Here is a 23641-nt window from a genome sequence, read left to right as displayed (position 1 = left end):
CATGTTGAGCTTTTGAAACTGTGGACATAGTTTATTGATCACTTTTAGTTGTCTGGGAACTCTTGCAATCCCTGCCTCAGTTCCACACTACTGCATGAATTTCTGACACATTAGAAAAACCTGGATCTAAGGAGAACTCTATGTAGGCATTTCTCATAAAGAATCCTGGATCACTATATGATTAGCTAGATTTTCTCATGGGGATGCAAATATATATATATATATATATATATATCCACTACCTACCAATTTTCCCAGTTTAACTGCTGGGTGTCCTGAATCTACAGCTGGATTCAGAGAGAGTTTCTTGAGCTTCAGGTATGAATCTTGCCTATTTTTGCTGTTTCAGCAATGCAGGGTCCCATTCCTTCTCTCAACACCACACACAGCATATCTACCTACTGAGGCTGGTCCCTAATATTCTTATCTGAACACAAAGAGGGACCTTAATACTCATAATCATCTCTACTTTTCCTTAAAAACAGGACAACTGTAGACAGGTTGTAGGTATCAGAACAATTTGTCAATATGCTTCTGTGGTCATGGGATAGGAGTGAGTAAGAAGGAGGAAATAAAACTCAACCATCAGTGTAGGAATTGGATAAGAAGAATTTTGAACTCGGGTACAGTACTTATAAGCATACTTATAGTTGTTGCCTGTTGAAAGTCGTGTTTTTCAATTTGGGGCTGAAAGGGATCCTAGAAACAACAAAATTCAATCTAATTTCACAGGGGGGAAAAGACCAACAACAACAAGAAATATATATATATATATATATATATATATATATATATATATATATATATATATATATATACATACATATATATATATGTATATATATGACTCAGAGAGTGGCTTGTCAGGGATAATTTGGTAATGCAATGAAAATTAGTGTACAAGAGAAAAAATTCTTCATGATTTTTTTCCCCTTGATCCCTGCAAAATTGAAACTCCTTATGAAATTTCTCTGCTCTATCTGAAGAAACCATATAAGTGACTATCGATTGTTCCCCTTCTTTTTAGTTAATCGACCTTTGTAAGCAAAGTTTTATTTAGAAAGAAAGAAACTAGCTCACAGTTCCAAGCAGAATTCAGTTATTTATTTCCTAACAAGAACCTATAACTTCCAATAAATATCCTTTATTTTACATAAAATTCTCAGATGTCCTATTTCAAATTGTTAAATATGCAAATATTTTATATTATCAAAAAGTCCCCAAATGAGAAAAGGGCACAGAACAGCCTGGGCCCTCCCCGTCAGCCCAGAAGGAAGAGGGGTTGAAACCGCCCATGGCCAGCTCTCCACTGTATAAGCTTCCCCAAGAGCTCCCTTCCCACCCCAGCTGAGTGCTGTCCTGGAGTTGGTCATGGAATAGAACCAGATTTAAGGTCCTCCCTGAAACAAAGCTAAAAGTCATTATTCTTTCCCATAACAAAGTTTAAAATTTTCTCTAATATAAAAACAAAATCCTAGAGTGATAACAAACATAATATTATTGGCTATTCATGTTTTTAAGAAGGAGAAAAAATAAAAGTGAAAGTGAGGAGACCCAAGCAGAAGTTAGGGACCAATATAAAAGGGCGTGATTCTCAGACAATTGAGTCAGGGTGGTGTAACAAGGTACAGAATAAAGAGGAAGATATGATTATTGATAAGGGTCTGGCCCCGGTGTCCATATTCAGGTCAACTCTGGAAGCCATCGCAGCTCTTCAGCTCCCTGTGGAGTTGCTTAAAGCTCTTGTTAGACTGCATCACAGCTCATTTCTCTGCTGAGTCTTTCTCACTCTTTCCAGAGATGCTGATATCAAGAACATTCCCCAACAAGTGGGGAACTACATGCTAAATTCTGAGTCTGCTCCCCAGGAAACACAGCCTGTGAGAAATGGTATCAGAGAGTAGCACAGGCCAGGGTGCCATAATAACCTTTATAGGTTATTACATGTACATTTTCCAAAATGGACAGCAGAGGCAGAATGACATCAGAAGTAGGGATCAGTGGCAGTACATAATTAGCCATACGGTTATTAGAAATGAAATTAATGTGCAGATTCTGAGAGTACTTTATAACTGGAAAAACTCTAGGACATGTGAGCTCACCTGAAGTTACAGCTTCTGACTTATTCCTAGACCTAAGTCAGTTCACAGCCTGAGAGCTCACCAGAGAGCACCCAAAACCAAAGCCACAGTTTTTATAACCAGAAGTGATAGCCTATGACTGCTACTATATTCTGTTATTTAGAAGTGTGTCAATAAGCTTACTCCACACTCAAGAGGAAGGGCGTCAACAAGGCACGGATACATATAACAGGAGCCATCTTAGAGACTCCCTACCACAGTCTGCTTTTCTGGCACTAAGGGATTCACGTCTTGTCACATACAGAATATACCCATCCATTCCTAAGCTCCCCAAAGGCTCATAGCATTGCAGAATTGGCTAAAAGTCCAGGTAGCATCATCTAAATGAGATCCAGATAAGGACGAAGCTCCTCTGGTATTGTCCCTCAAGCGTAAGTCCTATAGTACAGTTCCTCTTGATCTGTATATGTGAGAAACTAAAGCGACGAAACATCAGCCCCACACACACCCAATATAAAAAGGTGAGGCAGGCACAGGATAATGACAATAGTCATTTTTGTTCAAACATGAGACAATGGGTGATAACAATGAGCAATACCTGGTCCTCAGAGATTCTGAAATTCAGCAAGACAAATGTTGGGAGCTCCTTGGTCAGGTCTCAAGCCTTGGGAATAATTTTCCACTGCTTTTGGCTTGACTCTCGGGTCCCTTGGCTCTTCTGTCTGAGTTATCCTTCCTTTTTCATAAAAAGTAATATTGGTTTGTAGCTGAGTGGCTTGTTTAACCCTTTTCCTTCCTGTAGAAGTCTGGGACTCAAAAGGCCTTTCCTCACTCTGTAAGTTCTGTGTCACTCTCTTCAGTGACTAGCATCGCGTGTACGGTTTGTGCACGTTATGTCTGTACTAGTTATCGATTACTGTGTAGTCATTTATCCAAATCTAAAAACTTAAAACTTTTAGTTAGATTTATTTATTTACTAAATATTACTAAAAATATATTTAGTATTTCTTTACTACACAGGAAAGGTACAAGTTATTTGGCACTATTTATCAATTCTCTATTCCTAGGAAAAATTATGATTGGCCCACGTTGAGTTGTCACCATATTTCAATGGTAAGTTTAGACAAATATGGCTGCCGAGGCTTCCACTACCTAGTCACCACTGAGGAATTTGCAGTTTGCAGAGCAAAGTGTTCATTTTTAAATGGCCAGACACTGCCCAAGAGGCATTATTCAAGCTAGGCACGGGAACTAAAGGTAACAATTCTGTATAATGCTGTATTTCCTTGGGGATTGTTTGTAAAAGTTTGGTTGAAAACCTTTTAAAATAAAGCATGATTTAAAAAGATAAAGCATGAAAGAAAAATTCATATTGTTTTAAACTCCTAAATCAAGATTAAACCAGAATGATTCTAAAAGAATTAATTAATGTATTTAAATATGAGATTGTTTTGAAATTTTCAATTATTTTAGTATTTCTTTACTACACAGAAAAGACCATAGTCTTCTTTTTTATGTACAAGACAGGCCATTTTGGTCTCCTCTGATTCTCTTCTGTCTTCTATCCCTTGAGCTGCTGACATTTTGGCCTGGGTCAGCAGGGATTAAATTCTGTCACCACAGGAGAGAAATTCCTCCCTAGGCTGAGCTCACAGCTTCTTCTGACATGACCACCTGGGGATGGCTTGCTCAAGCGTAGAAAAGAGGAGGCAAATGGGCTCAGCAGCTGGAAGCCCAGCTCGCCCCTCCCCCGCTGCTTTGCATGTTCCTCCCAGCCCACCCTGCTGACCAGGGCCCATATCAGTCCCCATATCTGGGGAAGATCTGCCTCCGTTAGGACACAGAGGGAACCATGGAAGCCCCAGCTCAGCTTCTCTGCCTCCTGTTACTCTGGCTCCCAGGTGAGAGGAACATGGGCTGGTTCTGTATTTCAGTGGAAACTTTGTCCATGTGGGGTCCTGTGACCCCACATTTGCTCAGCAAGTATAATAATGAAAGCTCAATGTAGAGCAACAATCTGGCTCTGCTGGGAAGACAATGGGTGTGATCTATGTTACACAGGTGACTTTTGTGTTTTGTTTCCCATCTCAGATACCACCGGAGAAATCGTGATGACCCAGTCTCCAGCCTCGCTGTCTTTGTCACTGGGTGAAAGAGCCACGCTCACCTGCAGGGCCAGTCAGACTGTTAGTAGCTACTTAGCCTGGTACCAGCAGAAACCTGGGCAGGTTCCCAAGCTCCTCATCTATGGTGCAACCACAAGGGCCAGCGGCGTCCCAGCCAGATTCAGTGGCAGTGGGTCTGGGACAGACTTTACCCTCACCATCAGCAGCCTGGAAGCGGAGGATGCTGCAGTTTACTACTGTCAGCAAGGCTACACACTAAAAGCACAGTGATTCCCTTCCCAACATAAACCTCACCAGACTCATCTGCCTTCACCCTCTTTCACCCCTGGGGAACAGCTGGTTCCTCCAGAGCACAGAGACAGTTCTTTAGCAGTTTTCTCTGTTCCCTCTAGCACACTGAGACTGTGAGAGCTAGAATCAGATCTTATGGAAGAAGCATAGCCTCTTAGACTCTCTTCCCCTCATAAAATGTCAGATACCGTGTCCCCCTGAAAATAAGACCTACCCCGAAAACAAGCCCCAGTTAAGATCATTAGCCAGATGGACACACTTAGTATGTTATGACGATGCTCCAGAAGAAGATGACATGACTGTATTTGAATAAGTGTAGATTGTTGTACATGAAAAAATAAGACATCCCCTGAAAATAAGTCCTAATGCGTCTTTTGGAGCAAAAATTAATAATATAACCCGGTCTTATTTTCTGGGAAACATGGTATTAAAGAGACCCGGAGAACACTATGCTCATGTTTATAAATTTTACCAGGAGAAAATTGAGGCTCAGGAAGAGTCATACATATCCCAAGTTCATGTAGAGAGTTGATAGTGAATATACAAGAGAAATCTTATTGCCCAGATTCTCTGTGAACATCCCATTTTGACCTGTGTAAGTGATGGCCTCATCCGTGAATGAACAGTTAATACACAGAAATTTCCTCTCAGTGACAGGAATAAAGAGTCGGAGACTCTCCTCCAAAACCTGACCCTAGAATCTAGATCTCAGTCCCTGTTTTCCTTGTGTTGTCAGCACAACACTCTTCTCTCAAATATCACAGCTAGAACAATTGTAAAGGAGCCCAGAGCTCCACTGAAGTGGGGATTGGGGGAAATTCAGGTGTTCCCACAACCTACGTTTGTGTGTTCATCCCATGTACCTAATGTCCAAACTGCACAGTTTGTATTTCTACTTCTGTTCTTATCCAGAATCCTGCTATTTGTTTGGACACTGAATGGAAAAGATTGTGTTCTGTTCTATTTTCATGGACAAGGTCCTAGTTCTCAGAAGGTGATCTTTGGAGTTGATGGACACTAGAGGCAATGAATCCTACTAGGTCTCTCCCTCATATAAATCTCTTTTTCCTGCAAAATGCTCCTACCTAACTCTTGCCATTGTATATATCCCTATTTCACTATATATGATGGGCACGGGTTCCCCTCCATTGCACGTTCACTTCTCCACGGGATGCAATGGTGCGCCTCTATGGGATTTATTTACTTATTTATTTATTCCAAGGAAAAAGAGAAAAAAAAAAGAAAGAAATGACAACAGTTGAGAAGTAATTCAGATTATACAAATGGAGATCAGGGCTTTGAAGGATCCAGATCATTCAATCTCATAAATGACCTGCTTCCCACAGGGTTTAGAGGTAACACACAAATTCAGAAGAGCAACACATTCGTAGGGCCTTCCCTGAGCTCCCTGTAAACCAGAGTATGCATGTATCCATGAATTTATCCTCTAGTGGGTGACCATTTGTAGTTATTTAGAAAAGGTGACCAGCTTCAATCACATGTCTCAGGAATCCACTCAGCAGACTCGAAGTTGGGGAAGCTCCCTCTGCTGTGTGGCTTGATCTCAATTTTCATGCAAAACAAATTTACCTTTAATTAAAAAAAAACCTCCCTTTTGGACCAGACAGGGTACAGCCTTCTGTGTGTCCCTCATCTTGGCCAAAGCAGTGTGGGTGTGAGCTGTCTGGGCTGAAACAATCTGTAGATCACAGTCTACAGAATGTAAACAGTATCACACTCATTATCCCACATACTCTGACCCAGGATAACAGACTCACACAATTCCAACAAGACATCTTCCCAAGTCAGACAAATCACACACTGGCTTACAGTTTTATGGACCCCAAACTAACAGCCTCTGGCACAGAGACAAAAATACAATAAAACCCACCTTCATTAGTCATTCCTCATTCAGTTGACTATGGTCAAGATTAGAGACTCACAGAGGCCTGCTCTCCACTTGGACCTAACAGAGATTATTCTTACACCCCTTAAAAACCCGTATTGTTTCTGTCCAGTGTGCAGTGACCAGCATTGGATGGGGTTAGTTTTGTTGTCTAGGCCACAGCTTAGGTTTCTAAACATGCAGGAGAAAGAGATTTCTGTTTAAAATTAGAAATACTGTTCCTTAAGTCTAGGTAATATGGGAAAATGTCAAAGCCTTTTTCAAATGAAAAAATAATTTTTATAAGTTTTTATATTTTCTGGATATTTTAGGGCAAGAAATTATGAGATAAGCAAGCAAGCCAAACAGAAGACTTTTAAGGTTTTAATGTTAAGTTTCACAGTAAATAGCAAAACTCCCTAACATTCAAGTGATCTAAAGAATACCTTTTTCAAAATAACATTTTCAAAAATTGATATATTGTAAAGAAACACGACAAATTAATTATTTTAGTCATTTTCCCACAAATCAAGTTTCCATAGAGGATAATTGGTAATGTGATTCTTAATTTAATACTTGTAATGAATAGTCCTTTAGACTCATTGTAAGCGTATAGTATTGTCTTCTTTGTTTGCATGTTTACATTTTTCTGTTTCATTTTTAGTTGCTTCTCTTTCTGGGTTTATTCACTATAAGGACTAATTAGGAGAGCTGGGATTTTTAAGACTAAGATGCAGAACTATATCGGCTAACACTAAGAAGAAAGATCAACTTAAATAACACACAAAAGGGTAAATAAATGTTAACGAGTGAAATATGGGACAGGGGGCATTCTACTCCTACCTCCTTACCAAAATTTGTCATCAGCAACCCCGAGTCCCACAGTGGAGTTCAGAGTTTAAGTTTTAACACCATTTTTTTTTTCAAATTAAAGTTTGTTGGGGTGACAATTGTTAGTAAAGTTACATAGATTTCAGGTGAACAATTCTGTATTACATCATCTATAAATCCCATTGTGTGTTCACCACCCAGAGTCAGTTCTCCTTCCATCACCATATATTTACCCTCATTTACCCTCAGGATCCCCTTTACCCTCATCTACCACCTCCCTCCCTCTTGCCCTCTGGTAACCACTAAACTATTGTCTGTGTCTATGAGCTTTTGTTTCTCATTTGTTTGTCTTGTTCTTTTGTTGTTTTTGGTTCATATACCACATATCAGTGAAATCATATGGTTCTCTGCTTTTTCTGTCTGACTTATTTCGCTTAGCATTATAATCTCAAGATCCATCCATGTTGTCACAAATGTTCCTATATCATCTTTTCTTACCGCCGAACAGTATTCCATTGTGTATATATACCACAACTTCTTTATCCATTCATCTATCGAAGGACATTTTGGTTGTTTCCATGTCTTGGCCACCATAACTAAAGCTGCAATGAACATTGGAGCACACATGTCTTTATGTATAAATGTTTTCAGATTTTTTGTGTAGATACCCAGGAGAGGGATTGCTGGATCATATGGTAATTCTATTTGTAATTTTTTGAGGAATCTCCACACTGCCTTCCATAGTGGCTGCATCAACCTACATTCCCACCAACAGTGTATGAGGGTTCCTTTTTCTCCACAGCCTCTCCAACACTTGTTACTATTTGTCTTGTTGATGATAGCCATTCTAACTAATGTGAGGTGCTATCTCATTGTGGTTTTTATTTGCATTTCTCTGATGATTAAGTTTTAACACCATTTTTTACACAATATTTCTTCCAACCTTGTTACAAAACCTGTTCTCGGAGGATTTCCTAGAAGATATACAGACCAAGCTTTTGTGTGGAATCCTACCTAGAATTGTATTTATTAGTTAGTTTTCTTGGTCAGCTCAACTTTGGGTTTAAATTACACAAGATTTAGTAGAACAAACTCCATTATTTCAATTTATCCAGGATTTTGTTTGCTGGACGGTGACTTATTTGTGAAGTGATTTGAAGTTGACACAATTCTCACAAACTATTTTACATGACCTACATCATGCTGACACCTGAAGAATGATAAGGTGTGTTCCTATTTTAATGAAGGATGGTTTGTAGACTGATGCCCCTGAGGATCTCTGACCCAGCAACTTATCCATAGTGACCATCTTTAAGTGGATGTCCAGGAAAATGTCAGTCATAGCTACAGATTACTCCAAGACATTAAAACAGTGATCCCAGGTCTTGATTCTCTCACATATGGAATCTCCTTTTCAACTGGAGACTCATAGCTGTTGACACTTAACATGCAAACCAAGTGAGAGACAGAGGCTGTCACACAGAGCTAACAAGAAACTGGAACCCCTGACAGAGACTGGATCTACATAATGAGAAAGACTCTGTATAGAAAGGGATTTTCTAAGTACCAATGACAAAAAACTAATATAAAATGAAACATTATAAAATGAAAGATGTTTATTCTGTCCCATCCTTTCAAGGAGTTCAATTAATATGGCATATTTCTATATATCTATATATTATATATAACATATGGTGGAACAGCAGGGTTCTCTGAGTGTAACTTTTCAGTATTTTCAGAGACTATATGAGTATCAAGACCAGGGCAAGAAGGTATTACCAGCAACACATGGAAGTCTCCAGGGACACCAAAATATCTTCCCAGAGTCTGAGAAAGAACAGGGGAAGGGCAGTTTTCAACTAACCCCCAATGCCAAGTAGTCATGCCTGGCTTCAGTCTCCACAGCTGGGCCTTTCTCACCTAGGTACAACTGGTTAGGGAAAGAAGTCCAGGCCTCTTTAAAATAGCTCTGGCTCTAACACCCAGAACATAACTACGGAAGTTTCATTCTCCAAGCATCATCAGAGACTTGAGACAACAAACCCCAGTAGTCCTAGGGTCTCTTCAGAGTACAGATCTATCACATCATTCAAAAGGGTATAAGTCCCTAGTGGTCTGGCCCCTCAGATGAGATGCCCTGTCTTCCCTGACACTGAAGTTTGCTTTGAGGAAACAATGAAGCTAGGGAATATATAAAATGGAGTTACTTTAACTAAGCTGCTAAAATTATTAATATTATGTAGGGTGAGGCATTCGGAAACATTCTATTCTTGTTCTAAATAAACTGGGAAATCAAACTTTTTGACCCTTCCAATCCTGTGTCAATGCCTGCATATACATCTAAACACACAGCAGACCTCCAGGTAACCCTCTGATGACCTGGACTCACATATGCAGATCTCCTGACAGCCATCTGGCGTTCATTATCCAGACCTCTGACTGCTGACTGACAACCCTCCTGGGCCAATCCTAGGGCTAAGAATGCAGGACTGATATTCTCAAGAAGGTACTTTTTACTATAAGAACTCTTAACTTTTCTGTCTTCTTTAGAAAACTTCTGGTTTTTGACTGTGGTCCAAATTTGCAAACTCTGAAACCTTTGAATAAGTTCTTATCCCTTATTTCTAGCCAAAGCTTCCAGACTTTGAGTTCGTTTAACAGCTTTCACTCAGGACTGACCAGACTGATTAGATGCAGAAAATTTGTGAGGAATTGTTTATCCTGTTTGGGAAATTCTACAATTGACAAACTGTTGGAAAGGATTGAAGAATTTTGGACATCAGACATTTATACTTTGCAAAGAACAAAAGATGGACACAGTGTCAAATGTCCTTTCTTCTTTAGATCAGAGATGGTAGTGATTTCTCTTTGAGTTGATTTATATAATACATAAATATGCATTTCTTGCACATTTGCCATGGGCCAGGCAATGGTGCTAATCTCTGCATATACAGTAGAAATAAAAAAATAAAAAAATAAAAAAAACAACAGGATGCACACCTTTAAGTTGCTTATTTTCTGGCACATTTTTTTTCAAAGCATTGCAGCAGTTTCTCAGTAGGTTTTTATAAGGTTGTCACCCTGCCATATCAACCGAGAACATAAGGAAGACTATTTCTGACCTACAGACAAAGGACCATTTTTTGTTATCAGTCAGGTGACTCTTTTATGTCCCAAGCTTCTTTGAATGTTTCCTTCCTAAAGATGGTGTTTACTTTTAGATGGTCTTATAAAGGAATCTTGCTCTTTAACAAACATTTTTCGGTCAGAGACAGAGGATGTTGTTGCTGGATCCATGCTCTAGGTGTTTGCACTCAGGATCCCTGGTAAGAAATGGGCAGGAGATAAACAGGAATTTATAGAGGTGTCAAAATATGATCCACAAGGATGGACTCCCATGAACATTGAAAGAAGCTTAAATATTATTCAAGCCCAAGTTTTATTCTTTAGTTCTAAATGGAAATGAATAATTAGGAAAAAAAGTATTTAAATTTTCTGTGTAACCTTGTATCTGTATTCTATTTTCTTGTAACCTCTGGGGGATAGATTGTCCTGACCCAGAGTCTAGCCTCCTGGTCTGTGTCCCAAGGATACAAAGTCACAATTGCCTGTAGGTGAGAGTAGGACTAACAAACATGGCATCTGACTACACTGGTATCAGCTGAAACCTGGGAAACCTGCTAAGGTTCTCATATACAAAGCCTCCAGAAACTGCCAAATGTTCAAAGTTAGAGTGAAAGACTGGGCATAATTTCCCCTCCTGCTTTTTTCTCACTTTGGAGGTAGAGCAGCAGAAAGCACAAGGGCTGAGACAGAATTCCCGTCTTGCTCTGAGATCTGACCCACTCCAGCTGACCTGTCTCCTCTCTTGGGGATCCATTAATAGCATCTCTGAGAGATGAAGTCTTTCTAAGGCAGGACTATGCAAAGCAGATTCAGTTAGAGCAGAAACTGCCCGGTCATCAGGCAGACATTCTTTTTTTCATTCTTCATCATCAGCTTTGTTATTAGATGTGGTTAAAAACATTTAGTGCTTTCCTGGGGCACAGTGACAACCTAGGCCAACCTGACCAGGGAAACTCCCCATTCTAGCTACTCTGAATGAAAAGGTCATTAAAATCCAGGGCCATTTTAGAGAACAAGGCTGGGAAAGCCATAGGGACATGAGAATATATGGTAAACAAATGTAGCCAAAGGGCTGTGAAGATGGAAAATTTGAGCAGCAATCCTGTGCCTTTTTCTTTATTTCTAAGACATTAAGAAGAGTGTGGTGTGATTATACATGTGTGCGTCTCATAATTTAAAAATAAATGCAAAACACTACTTTTGGCATCAGTCAGACAGGGTGGTTTTAGAAGGGGGTGTATATTCTCTGGGGTACACTAGAATTCCTTGAGAAAAGGCCAATTCTGTGGTCTAATATAGTTTCTCCAGCAAAGATCTCCTCTGTTATTCTTTTTCATTTGAACTATATATTCTAATTATTTTGCTTTGAAAACTATCTTGCTTTAGCTCCCTCTTTCTCTATGCCCTACACACAACTGTGAACTGGAAGACTGTTCAGTAAAATGACAAATAAAGCAGAGACATTTGGATATTTTCATCTCTGTAGATTTAGACTTTATCATGAATAAATGAAAATTCTTGTTGGCCTTTTGAAAGTCTTGACATAGTTTACTTATCACTCTTAGTTTTGGGGGTACTCTTGCATTTCTGTGACTCAGTTAGAAATCACTGCATGAATTTCTGGCACATCAGAAAAACTGGGATCTAAGAAGAAGGACTTTATTGAGACATCTTTCATAGAGAACCCTGGGTCACTATGTGATCAGCTAAATTTTCTTATGAGGAAGCAAAGAAAACCACTAGCTTCCAATTTTCCAACTTTAGCTTCTGGGTATCCTGATGCCACAGCTGGATTCAGCGAGTTTCTCCAGCTCCAGACATGACTCTCTCCTGTGCTCCTTGTGTCAGCAATGAGGGACCCCATTCCTCGGGTCATCAAAACACCCAGTGAATCTACCTGCTGAGGCCACTCCTTCCCACTCTCATATCAATGTAGGGAAGGTCCTTGACACTCATGATAATTCTCTGCTCTTAATTGTAGGCCAGTTGTAGACAAATTGCAAATGTCAGAGCAATGTGACACTCTGTTTCCATGGTCATGAGATGGGAGTGGGAGGAAAGAGGACATAAAACTCAACCACTGATAAGAAGGATTGGAGACCAGGAATTATGTGCAGGCATATAGCACCTGCAAGGATACTTACAGTTGTTTTTCAGTGGAATTTATATGTTTTCCAGTTTGGGGCTGAAAGAGATCATAGAAATTACCTAACTCTGTCTCCCTAATTTTCAGAGAAAAAAAAATATCTAGGGCTCAGACAGTGACTCAGACACGTCATTTGGTAAAACAATAAAAATTGTGGTACAAGAGACAAAAATCTTCATGATTTATTTTTTCATTCGATTCCTGCAAAATTAAAACTCCTTGTGAAATTTCTCTGCTTTATCTGAAGAGACCATACAAATGATCTTGATCATTCCCTTTCTTTTCAGTTAACTGACATTTATAAGCAAAGTTTTATTTAAAAAGAAAAAGAAATTAGCTTATAATTCCAAGCAGAATTCATTTATTTCCTAACAAGAACCTGTAACTTCCAGTGAATATTCTTTATTTTACATATAATTATCATATTCCCTATTTCCAATTGTTAAATATGCAAATCTATTTATATTATCAAAAAGTCCCCAAATGAGAAAAGGGCACAGGACAGCCTGGGCCCTCCCTGTCAGCCCAGAAGGAAGAGAGATTGAAGCCGCCCATGACCAGCTCTCCACTGTATAAGCTTCCCCAAGAGCTCCCTTCCCACCCCAGCTGAGTATTCCCACTGCTTGCTGTCCTGGAGTTTGTCATGGGGGGAGCCTTCCCTTACTGCTGGAGCCCCAGGCCCCCCAGCCACTGAAAGGATGATGGTCCTCCAGAGTTCCTGATTTACACCCATCTCCCCAACCCCACAATCTCAGTGTGGGTGCACCTGGGGATGAGAACCTGGACAGAGAAGGGAGAAGTCGACCCTACAGTCCTCCAGCACCCAGCCAGGGAACCCACGGTGCAGTCAGGGTGTGGAATCCAGGGGGTGTAGCTTCCTCGTGTGCCCCCTGCTGGTTAACACCAGGCACCAGGGCATGAGGGGTGTCTGGACAGGAAGGCAGCTTCACACCCAAGTCCCAGAGCCAGCGGTCGGCTCCTGTAAATCACCCCTGTTTAAAAACAACGTAAGTATTTAAAATACAAAAAAAAAAAAATTAGAGAAATAAATTCACAAGGACAAGAAGAACAGGGCAGGAGTTAACCGCAAAATATTAGGTTGAGTGCTAACCAACTTAACTGATCCATGAAGCTGAACAGAAAAGCTACAGGAAACAGAAAGCAGAGAGAGATCGAAATCCTGCTAAGGTGGGATCCAGATATATACATGGAAGGCATGAGACAGTGATCAGTAGTGAGCGGGAAAGGTCCAGAGCCCAGGCTCTCACCCAAGATGGCTGACTGGGAGGCCTGGGGAGCTGGGAGGGGGCAGTTCTGGGGGTGGCAGGCAAGGTGCTCAGTGCTGGGCCCTGAGCCAGAAGGGAGCAAAATAGTGTCGGTGTGGGACCTGAGGACTTTGATAGCAGAGAGGGCAAAAGTGTGAAGAGCCAAGCCTGATTTCATCGATTTCACAAACGCATTCAGAGCCAGCCAGTCAGTCGTCATCCATGATGGTAGGATGAGAGAGGACACAGGGCTGGATCCCAAGGAGACAGACAAGGTGGGCAGGGAACTCTAGGGTAGAGCTTGAGGGGCTTATCACTTGTGTAAAATCAGCCAGAAACCACTATGCTTCATATGTAAATCTCAGGGGCTGAGTCTTTCCAAGGGTAATAAGCCCTCACACAGTTGCTGCAGTTTTCCCTTTCACTCTAGGAAGTCAAAACAAACAAACAAACAAACAAAAAAACAAAAAAACCCTGCAGCCTTAATATCCTCTTGGAAACAAGATGAGTGTGTACAATTTCCAGAGTGTGACCAGCATCTTGGGTCACGTTTATGGCACACGCACCTGCACGTGGTTGGGCAAAGGACTCTGACTCTCCCAGCGCATCTTTGCTCAGAGATGAGTGGAAAGAGACATGGCTCCAGAAAGGAAGCAGTGATTTCTCACGTGACCTCTTCTGTCTCCCTCCTTCCCTGCTAATGGGGCCGGGGGATTCAGGACAGGTGACAATTTGTGGCACTGTAGCCACAAGATCAGCAGTTGCTCAAGTTCCAAGCACCACTGCATATGGGCCAAGAATTTTCTCCTCACCTTGTGGGACATGACAAACGTGATGATCCTAAGGAGGAGTCGAGCTGAAGTAAAAAGAATCCACCATGAGCTGGAAATAATATTGGCCCACAGATTTCAAGATGGATTATCCGACACAAATATTCCAGAGCCAGGTAAGATAAGATTGATTTACTGGGGAAAAGCAAAATGTCAATGAAATAGGCTGAGAGGTTCTTGGATTTAATGTACAAAAGTGATGAGAATAGAAAATCTGGGGGAGCATTCCAACAAACTCATTATTGAAGCTGCTTGCCATTTGGCCCCCTGCGAAGTTAGATTTTTAGAGTAAATTCTAAATTGCTTATGGAGTGAAGGGGGGGGATGAGTGGGGGGAGACTAAATGCACATCTATAAATCATCCTGGAAATTGTTGATAAGCTAGCTTATCAGTGTTCCTCAGGTCTGACATTGCAAGAAATACCAGTTTTGCTTTTTATTTGACATAATTAACTAGCCTATTTGGAGAGGTGTGCCTCACACCAGTAACTGAGTACATCACCCAGTGTGTCAGGGACAAAATTGTGTCAATGACACAATTTTGCTCTTTGCAAGGTTTGAGGGACCTTATGAAGGTCCACCATGGACACTGTAGAATGGTAGTTCCTGGCAGAGACTCACAGATGCTTCTGAGACATCCTGTGCCTTCAAGCAATAAACTACACACACATTAAGAATCACAACCACTTCTCAATAATCCTTTTTATGTTACAACAAACATCACAGCAACCATTTCTATCAATCACTACAGTGTGTAATCAATAAAATAGTTGTCACAATGGTTCTTATGATAATTGTGTTCTATTAGTAGCAAATACTGCTTTATAATAGTCATTAAGTTGGACTTTTCACATTAGATCTCAAATCTTACTTAGGAACCTATATCCCTGTACAGCTATTAATATATCATCGTTTTCATCCCCATTTTACAGCTCCACATCACCCCCTCATCTCCTCCATTTGTAAAAGGGTGTCTCCTATACAGAACCCGAACAACTACTTTTTTGCATTCTCAATTTAAAAATTATAGAAAAAGCATTTCACTGACAAAGAAAACTCACACGTGTATATATCATTTAAAAATTATACATTGCGCATGAATATTGAAGATTCTACTAGGAAATGTCAGAATTTACTTTTTACTAAAATTGGTAGTGCTTTATTGTTTCTGAAAACCACAAAATTAATATATCCACAGAATTTTTTAAAAAAAAATGAAATAATCTACAATAGGGTAGAAAGAGAAAGTGCCATTGCTCCTGTTTCTTCCACAGCAACACTCCTCTGAAATCCCAGGAGATAACTACTGAGCACAATTTGTTGTATTTCCTTCAGGAATTAACCTGTATTGATACGCATATATATTCGATTAAAATGAAGTCATGATATTATACAATACATACCATTCAGTGGCTTGTATTTTCATGAACACCTTCCACATGACTACAAAGACACCTACTTCATACTCTTATTGGCTGCTTTATGCTCCATTGCAAAACTCCATCATCATTAGTTTAATCAAACTCCTATTGATGAAGATTTCAGTTATTTTCCATTTTTTCACCTTGTAAACAACATTTCAATGACCAGTCTTATATACACATTTAAGCACACTCATCTACTCATTTCTAAACTTTGGACAGTCTAAGGAGTTTCCTTTTCCTTCCCCCATTCCAGCATTTTCTGCCATGCAGGCTGCTTCCATTGGGTGACTCTGCTCTCAGGATCAATTAAGCATGAGCTCCAAGTTCACACCCCAGCTCTGTCACTAGCTGTTATGAGCAAGTTACGTAACCTCTTTGCACTAAAGTCTTCATCTGCAAAACAGGGGACAACATTAACTTCTAGTTCCTAGATTTGGAGGGATGATTAAATGTGGTGATCCACGTGTAATGTCCAGCACTTTGTAAGTGCTCAATAGATGCTAACGATTATGACTAGTATCACTTGTATCTCTGCAGAGAATATCACTCTCTATCCTTTTTAGGATCCAGATTGACTATGTCCTCAGTCAACTATTCTGCAGTTAATTTCCACTTGTCAATTTCTCTCCTCCAGCTTTATTCCTCTCCTCCTCTTCTGGTGAGGTCTGCTGCTGGTTTTGCTATTCAAGGCAACTAGTAATGTTCCCAGTGACAGAATCAAAGAAATCCTCCCCTAATCTTCAGAATTAGTTATAATTTTTCTTGCAAAAGTTATTATTACAGTGGTATTAGCCGTTGGTCTATTATAATCTATCAGTTCTGATCTGTTATTGATTTTCAGTTATTCGTTGGGTGTTTTTTTTGGTTTGTTTGTTTGTTTGTTTGTTTTTAAATTAATTCTGCAAATGTTTGTTGAGCATTTGCCAAGTGAAAATACTGGACTGGGCCTTCCAAATACAAATAAGAAATGAAACAGCTTACAATCCAGTAAGATAGAAAGAATCTGACAGCAGATAAGAGACATTAGGTGTTCCGGGCCCAATGCCCTGCCTCTGGACTCTGCAAAGTTAGGTCACTTGCTGTGGGATAATCTGAGAGAAGGTCTTTCTTGAGTTGAGTCTTGAAAGACAATTAGTTGTTCACAAGCTAACATGTTTCCAAGCAGTAGGAGTGTTTTGTAAAGGTTGGAGGCCACAGAGGAACTGTAAGGAGCTTAGGATGGTGGGAGCAATGTATGCTGAAGTGAAGATAGAAGATGAAGAGAGAAGACTGCAGTGTGTGAAAACGTAATCAAAACAAACTGAGGTCATCAGTGTCTTTGAGGGGGTTACTATGGAAACACTAAGGCATGCTATGGTTCCCTGGCAGTTCCAAAGACAGCATGCACCTGGTTCAATTCAGACACCTGATGGGTACCCCTCTGAGCTCTCTACCTCTACTATGCAAATAGGTGATCAACCAAGTACCATCAGTTTTTCTACTATAATATCTTTGCTTTTGTTTCACATGTCATCTATAACTTCATTCCAAAATACATTTCAAAGTAAGACATGGACCTTGATTTAATATACATTTAGTCTAACTTTTTTGAAACAACATTGTTCCAAAGGAGAGGTTCAAATATAAAGACATTCTTTAATTATTATTAACTGAGAAAAGATAAAGGGTTCCATAATTGCATTGAATAAGTTTTATCATTTTCAAAAACTTTCCACCCCAGAAGAAGATATAAAGAAATGCAGTTTTAAAAATTTGCATGTTTTCTTTGTAATTTATATTCAGCCTACTTTCCAAAAAAAAAAAAAAAGATTTTAAAAAGCAGTCCAGGTGTAGTACCATCACGCCATACACATAAATATATCGTCTTCTAAGATTTTAGATCTCATGTGAGAAAGCAAACATTCTCTGTCAGCACATCCACACCTGCTTGAAAAGGGAGTGAAGCATCAGCAGCTGACTCAGGACTCTGTCAACCTTCAGTGAAATGTTTTTGTACAGAGACACAATGGAGAACTACCACTGTGGTGGACGTTCGGCCAAGGAACCAAGCTGGAAATCAAACGTGAGTAAAATCCAAACTTTCCTTCCTGAGTTGTCTGTATCTGGTGGTCCCTGCTTTTATGAAGCTGACTCTTTGAAACAGACTAACATCCTCCAAAGCAAAGATAAAGTCTGTAAACAAACTTGAGAAGTGATTGCACATTTTCTATGAAGAACAAGATGGGTAAGAATAATTTATCTAAGTGATAGTTTCAGAAACTCACTGGGGAGCAAATCATGTTCTGAACAGAGCTTTGCTCAATTGTCAGGAAGGGAAACTCAGTTTTTGTATAGGAGGGAGGTTAAGAGGAAACTCTGTGTGTACACTTTCGGCCAGGGGACCAAGTTGGATATCAAACGTAAGTAGCATTTTTTCAACTGATTTTTCTGTTTCTAGTTAACTTACTTTTTGTTCCTTTTTGTGTGTTTCATTAGATAGATAGATAGATGTAAAGGATAAAACACATTTCATATCCAGATTAGGTATAGAGGAATGAAAATTGTTCCAGGGAAAGATAGGTGACGACGAATTTTCAAGATTTCCAAATCAAAATAACTTAATTGGGGGAAGGGGTTTGCTACCCTTTTAGGGCAGGTTTTTGTAGAGATGTAGAGTTAAGAAGAACCACTGTGGCTCACTTTTGGCCAAGGGACCAAACTGGATCTAAAACGTAAGTACATTTTTGCTTAATTATTTGTGAGGTTTTTGACCCATTGTATTATTTGTGCAGGTTTGTGACATTTTGGTTAAATGAGTCATTCCTGGTAAACCAAAAGTAAAATAGCAGAAAATAGCTGTCTTTTAAGCTGAGCAAACAAATTGTTCAGTTTGTGATGAGAGTAGAGTAGGATTTATGAGGAGAACGGGAAGGAAAAAGCTGGATATTTCCCTGACTTAGCCTTTCTCATATGAATTGATCTCTGAAGGAGGTTTTTGTTGAGGTGTTAGAACGCTTACTGTGGCTTACTTTCAGCCAGGGGAGCATAAGCGAGAACCAAATATAAGTGCACTTTTCTAATCCTTTTTCTTATAAAGTCGTGAAATTTGGGGGTTTTCATGTTTGGAATGTGAGTTGAGGTCAATTCTGAAAAGAATGAGATTCTTCCAAAAATCAGATGAGTAAGGGACTCAAAATCAGTTCATCTCAAAGAGCAAAGAGCTAGTTAGTTGATGTGGCATCTAAATTGCCAGATTTTCTCTGTATCTGTCAATCTAATGAGGTTGGCAGCAAAAGGAAGTTTTTGTTGAGAGCAAAGTAATTGAGCTAAACCTGTGAATCACCTTTGGCCAAGGGATACGTCTAAAGATGAAATGTAAGTCATTTTTCTCTATTAACTTCTGAAATGTGGGTCTAAATGCCAGTAACTGACTTTTAGAGGCTTAAGTGTGAGATTTGTGGAGATGAGTAAGTGAGAACACTTCAGATTTATCATCAGTTTCAACAGCTAAACTCAGCTCCAAAAATAGATTTGTAGACCAAAAAAATTAATCTAAATCAAATGAGTCAAAGAGAAAAAAAATAGTGTAGATGAAAAAGAAATCTTTGCAGCTCTAAAGAACAAAAGTGAATTCATTTCCATTGACTTTTGTAAATATTGTATCAATGTTTACTCTTTATGTAGGACACAGAAGAGTAGAGAAATGTATTTCTTAGTCTGTTTTCTCTCTTCTGCCTGATAAATTATTTTATAGCGATAAAAATCAATAGGACACACTAACAATCAGTAAGAAGTTAGAAAAGTATACCTGTTTGACATGTGAAAGATGCAGCTTAACTGAGAATCAGCAACCGTGTCATTTTTACAGTCTAAAATGAGTGATGAACTGTCAGTATTCAGAAATTCTACAGAGATTTCATATCTTGACAGATATCTCCTTTTTAAAAATCTAATTTCTATATTAAACTAGCCTTGAAATGATCTCTTATCATAATGGTGGAAAGATGGCTGTCCCCAAAAGCTCAGATTTAAAGAATTTTTTTATGTAGAAAAATTTAAAAATTGCATTTTTAAATGCCGCTGGACTTGTAGAAAAACAGTAAATATTTTAATGAGTATCTTCTTTTATTTACTTCAGTCATTACTTGGCCATGTTTTTATATTGTGAACGAGTCATGGCACAGCTAGCGTGGAAGGTAGACTTCATGACGGTCTTTTTCGCGATCGCATGACTTGCGTGGCCAGGTCTCCGCGCTCTTGCTGCAGCGAGCCTGGGCGCTACAGGCCAGGGCAATACTGCATTCGCTTAACTGCCATGGTCTGCTTTCCTGACACAGTGATACGAATAATGCCACTAACGAAAGAGAATAGAAATGTGGCGGGCACTGAACTAACAAAGGAAAAACAGGGAGATGCCTGATTTATTAGAGATTTTAGAAATAAAATTCACATTCATTATTATATCCTCAATGAAAATTTACATTAGGCGACTATAAAGAGCTTAAAACTATATTTTTTTCAGTGATTTGGAATTATTTCAATATCTACTCATCAAATGTATTATTTAAATACATTTAAATAATACTTTTAAATAATACATTTGATGTATTATTTGGAGTCAGAAATTTCAACTCAAAGTTTATAACTTACAGGGTAAAATTTCCACCAGAAAAAAATTTAATTTAAGGCCATCTGGCTTCTCAGGTTTCGATCAATTAACTTGTACTGAGTTCACATTAAATAACATTGAGGTATATTAATTGATTAAAGGTAAGATAAATTTTTGGAATGTTTTTAATTTTCAAAAATATAATAGCTTGTGTAGGATTATATTTCAGTTGCACACAATATCAATCATATATAAATGTCACTAATAAAAACTTAATATAAACATATTTTCCAATACCTTTATACTGTGATACAAAATTTTTTATCTGGGTATTTTAATTCCATACCCTCTAAAATAGTTCAGTAATTTGTTGTTTACTTCAACATTTAAGAAAAGTTATTTTTGGTGTGCAGCAATTTCACAGGACTATTTTAGAGCTGTTTAAAAACTCTTTTAAAATTCAAAATTGTTTAAAACTATTTAAAGTAAGTTTTTAAAACAATTTAAAAACTATTTTATGGCCGTTGAAGAACTCTTTTAGAGAATTTTAAATGCCATTAAAAGCTAACAAGATGTTTTACTAGAATTTCCATATCAAAGATGTTAATTATTTAATACTTTAATGCTGGATGGAAAATTTAAAGCTATCAAGGATTTACCCAGATAGGACTATCTTCATAGACTGTTTCTCCTCCTTTCTTTCTAGAATTCACATTATTTTGCTCCCAAGGTTATTTCATAAACTTCTCTGGAAAAAAATTAGTAATGAAAGTTAAAAGAAAAGAAAACATCAAAACATAAGATGTTCAGTATCTTATGCTCAACTGCTTGGTAAACATGGAGGTTAGCTTTATAAAAACTGGTTCACTTATCTGTTGAGCAAAGGATTTTTTTTAATTAAATTTATTGGGGTGACAATGGTTAGTAAAATTACATTTTTACTAACAATTCTAAAATACATCATTTATCACATTGTGTGTTCACCACCCAAAGTCAGTTCTCCTTGATTTGTTGTTTTAACTCTTGCTCTCCTACCTGAGGGCTTGGATGCCCCCACAGAGGGGATTTCCAGGAGGCCATCTGGCAGTTGCTCACAGTCAGAAGTGAAGCGAACCAGTTCCTCCTAGGCAGGTGGCCAAAATTACAGTTGATCCCTCCTGGCCTGACTGAACATTGCCCCATATGGTGACAGCCATCAGACCAGGGCCCAGGTCTCCCTTTGAGGCTCTTGTGAGGGGTGGGAGAGTTGCTGGCTTGAACACAGAGGGTGAAGGGGCTGAACCCCACCCAGGCACAGACATTGACCTGGGACCCACTCTGCATGGTGGTGTGGCCCCAACACTCCCAAAGGGAAAGTCAGCCTGATATCACTGCACAGTACTAAGAGGTGCACAGAGGAAATTATCTTCTGAGTAGAGGGGCCAAGATTTGTTCTTGTTTCTAAATTCTAAGAAGGGTGAGTTGAAGTGACCTTTGTTTCTTGGCCTGAAGCACTGAGTTACTGCAGGAAGCTGGGAACACAGTTGAAGGAAAGATAGGTAAAGTCAGAAAAACATACATAAAGCATTTAAGAATGGCTGTAAAGACTTCAAAGAAAAATTTTTAAGAGGTAGGGAGCAGCCAGGGAGAAACTCAAAATCATGGAGATTATAGATATGCTTCCTGGCCTCCCTAATTGCTACAATTACATAGAATGAGCAAGTTACTCTCCGTATGTTTGTCCCTTACGGGCTCTGGGATTGTCTACAAACAATGCACCCAAGTGGAGAACTTCCTTGTTATTTAAACACTATTCTCTGTGCTTTCTTCCTCAGGGTCTCAGGCTAAACCATCCGTCTTCATCTTCCAACCATCTTCAGACCAGTTAAAAACTGGAAGTGCCTCTGTTGTGTGCTTGCTGAATGGCTTCTACCCCAAGGAAGTCGATGTCAAGTGGAAAGTAGATGGCGTTGTCCAAACCCGTGGCATCCAGAACAGTGCTACAGAGCAGGATAGCAAAGACAACACCTACAGCCTCAGCAGTACCCTGACACTGTCCAGTTCAGAGTATGAAAGTCATGATGTCTATGCATGTGAAGTCACCCACGCGAGCCTAACTTCTGCCCTTGCCAAGAGCTTCGATAGGAAAAGCTGTTGAGAGAGAGGCCTACCAGGCCCCATCATCTGTGCCTTAGTCTTAGCCTTCCCTCTTCCCCTCCTCAGGCCTTGGGCCCGTTTCCCAAGAGACCTACCCATACTACAGTACCCCAACCCCTCTTCCCACCATATCCCCCCATCACTTTGGCTTTAATCATGCTAATATTTGGGGGGAAATGAATAAATAAAGTGAATCTTTGCACATGTGCTTGCTCCTTCCTGATTTAATGGTTGTTAATATTGGTTTTCCAGTTACCAAGTTTATCATCTAAGAAAGTAAATATTGAGTTGCTATAAAATACATCATTATTTATAAAACTCTTCAACCTCTCTGTGTGGATTCAGAGTGAGGGATGGAATGTAGGCACCATTTTCCTTGTGTGGGGTCCTACTCCCATGCAGCTGGCAGGTGGGCACCATCTTTCCTGTGTTGAGCCCTCCCCTCATTCCCATCTGAATTGTTCTGGTGAGCTCGGCTTTCTTCACCCTCATTACTCACTGAGACATACCCCCACACACACACACACTCACACACAACTCCATATTGCACAAGGCTTTATCAGCAGCGGAACCTTACTGGAGCTGGCAACCAGCAGCAGGCCTCAGTGTGTCCTGGCTTTTTGTGGAGCTACCCCCGACCCAGTACTGGTGGCAGCCATCCTTGGTTCACAGCGTGGCCTCTCCCACACACCTACAGGTCCAGCACAGGCAGCAACCAACTGTGGATCACTTTGTAGCTCCTACCAGGTAGAGCCCGACTGGTCACAAGCAGTGATTAACCTGGGCCTGCACTGGAGCCCCTCCCAAGAGGCCCCAGAACAAACATACTTGGAGATTGGCTTCAGATCATAACAGAGCACCACTGAATTAACCCCACAAGTGGCACACAAAAAGGGTGGTCTAACAGGCACC

At 39.6% G+C, this 23641-nt stretch overlaps 1 gene segment (V, D, J or C); it reads left to right on the top strand.

The window, feature by feature from the left end:
• Positions 1-22936, top strand: part of LOC109439652 (immunoglobulin kappa light chain-like) — a 315245-nt gene extending 292309 nt beyond the window's left edge. Inside the window, 2 exon segments of the V gene segment in view lie at positions 18033-18067; positions 22408-22936. Of these exon segments, the coding sequence occupies positions 18033-18067; positions 22408-22730 (358 nt within the window).
• The last annotated feature ends 705 nt before the right edge of the window (positions 22937-23641 follow it).

Source organism: Rhinolophus sinicus, chromosome 2 (genome assembly GCF_057876585.1).
Source record: "Rhinolophus sinicus isolate RSI-liver-muscle chromosome 2, RSI-T2T, whole genome shotgun sequence".
NCBI classification, from domain to species: domain Eukaryota; kingdom Metazoa; phylum Chordata; class Mammalia; order Chiroptera; family Rhinolophidae; genus Rhinolophus; species Rhinolophus sinicus.
This window is presented reverse-complemented; position numbering and strand designations above follow the sequence as displayed.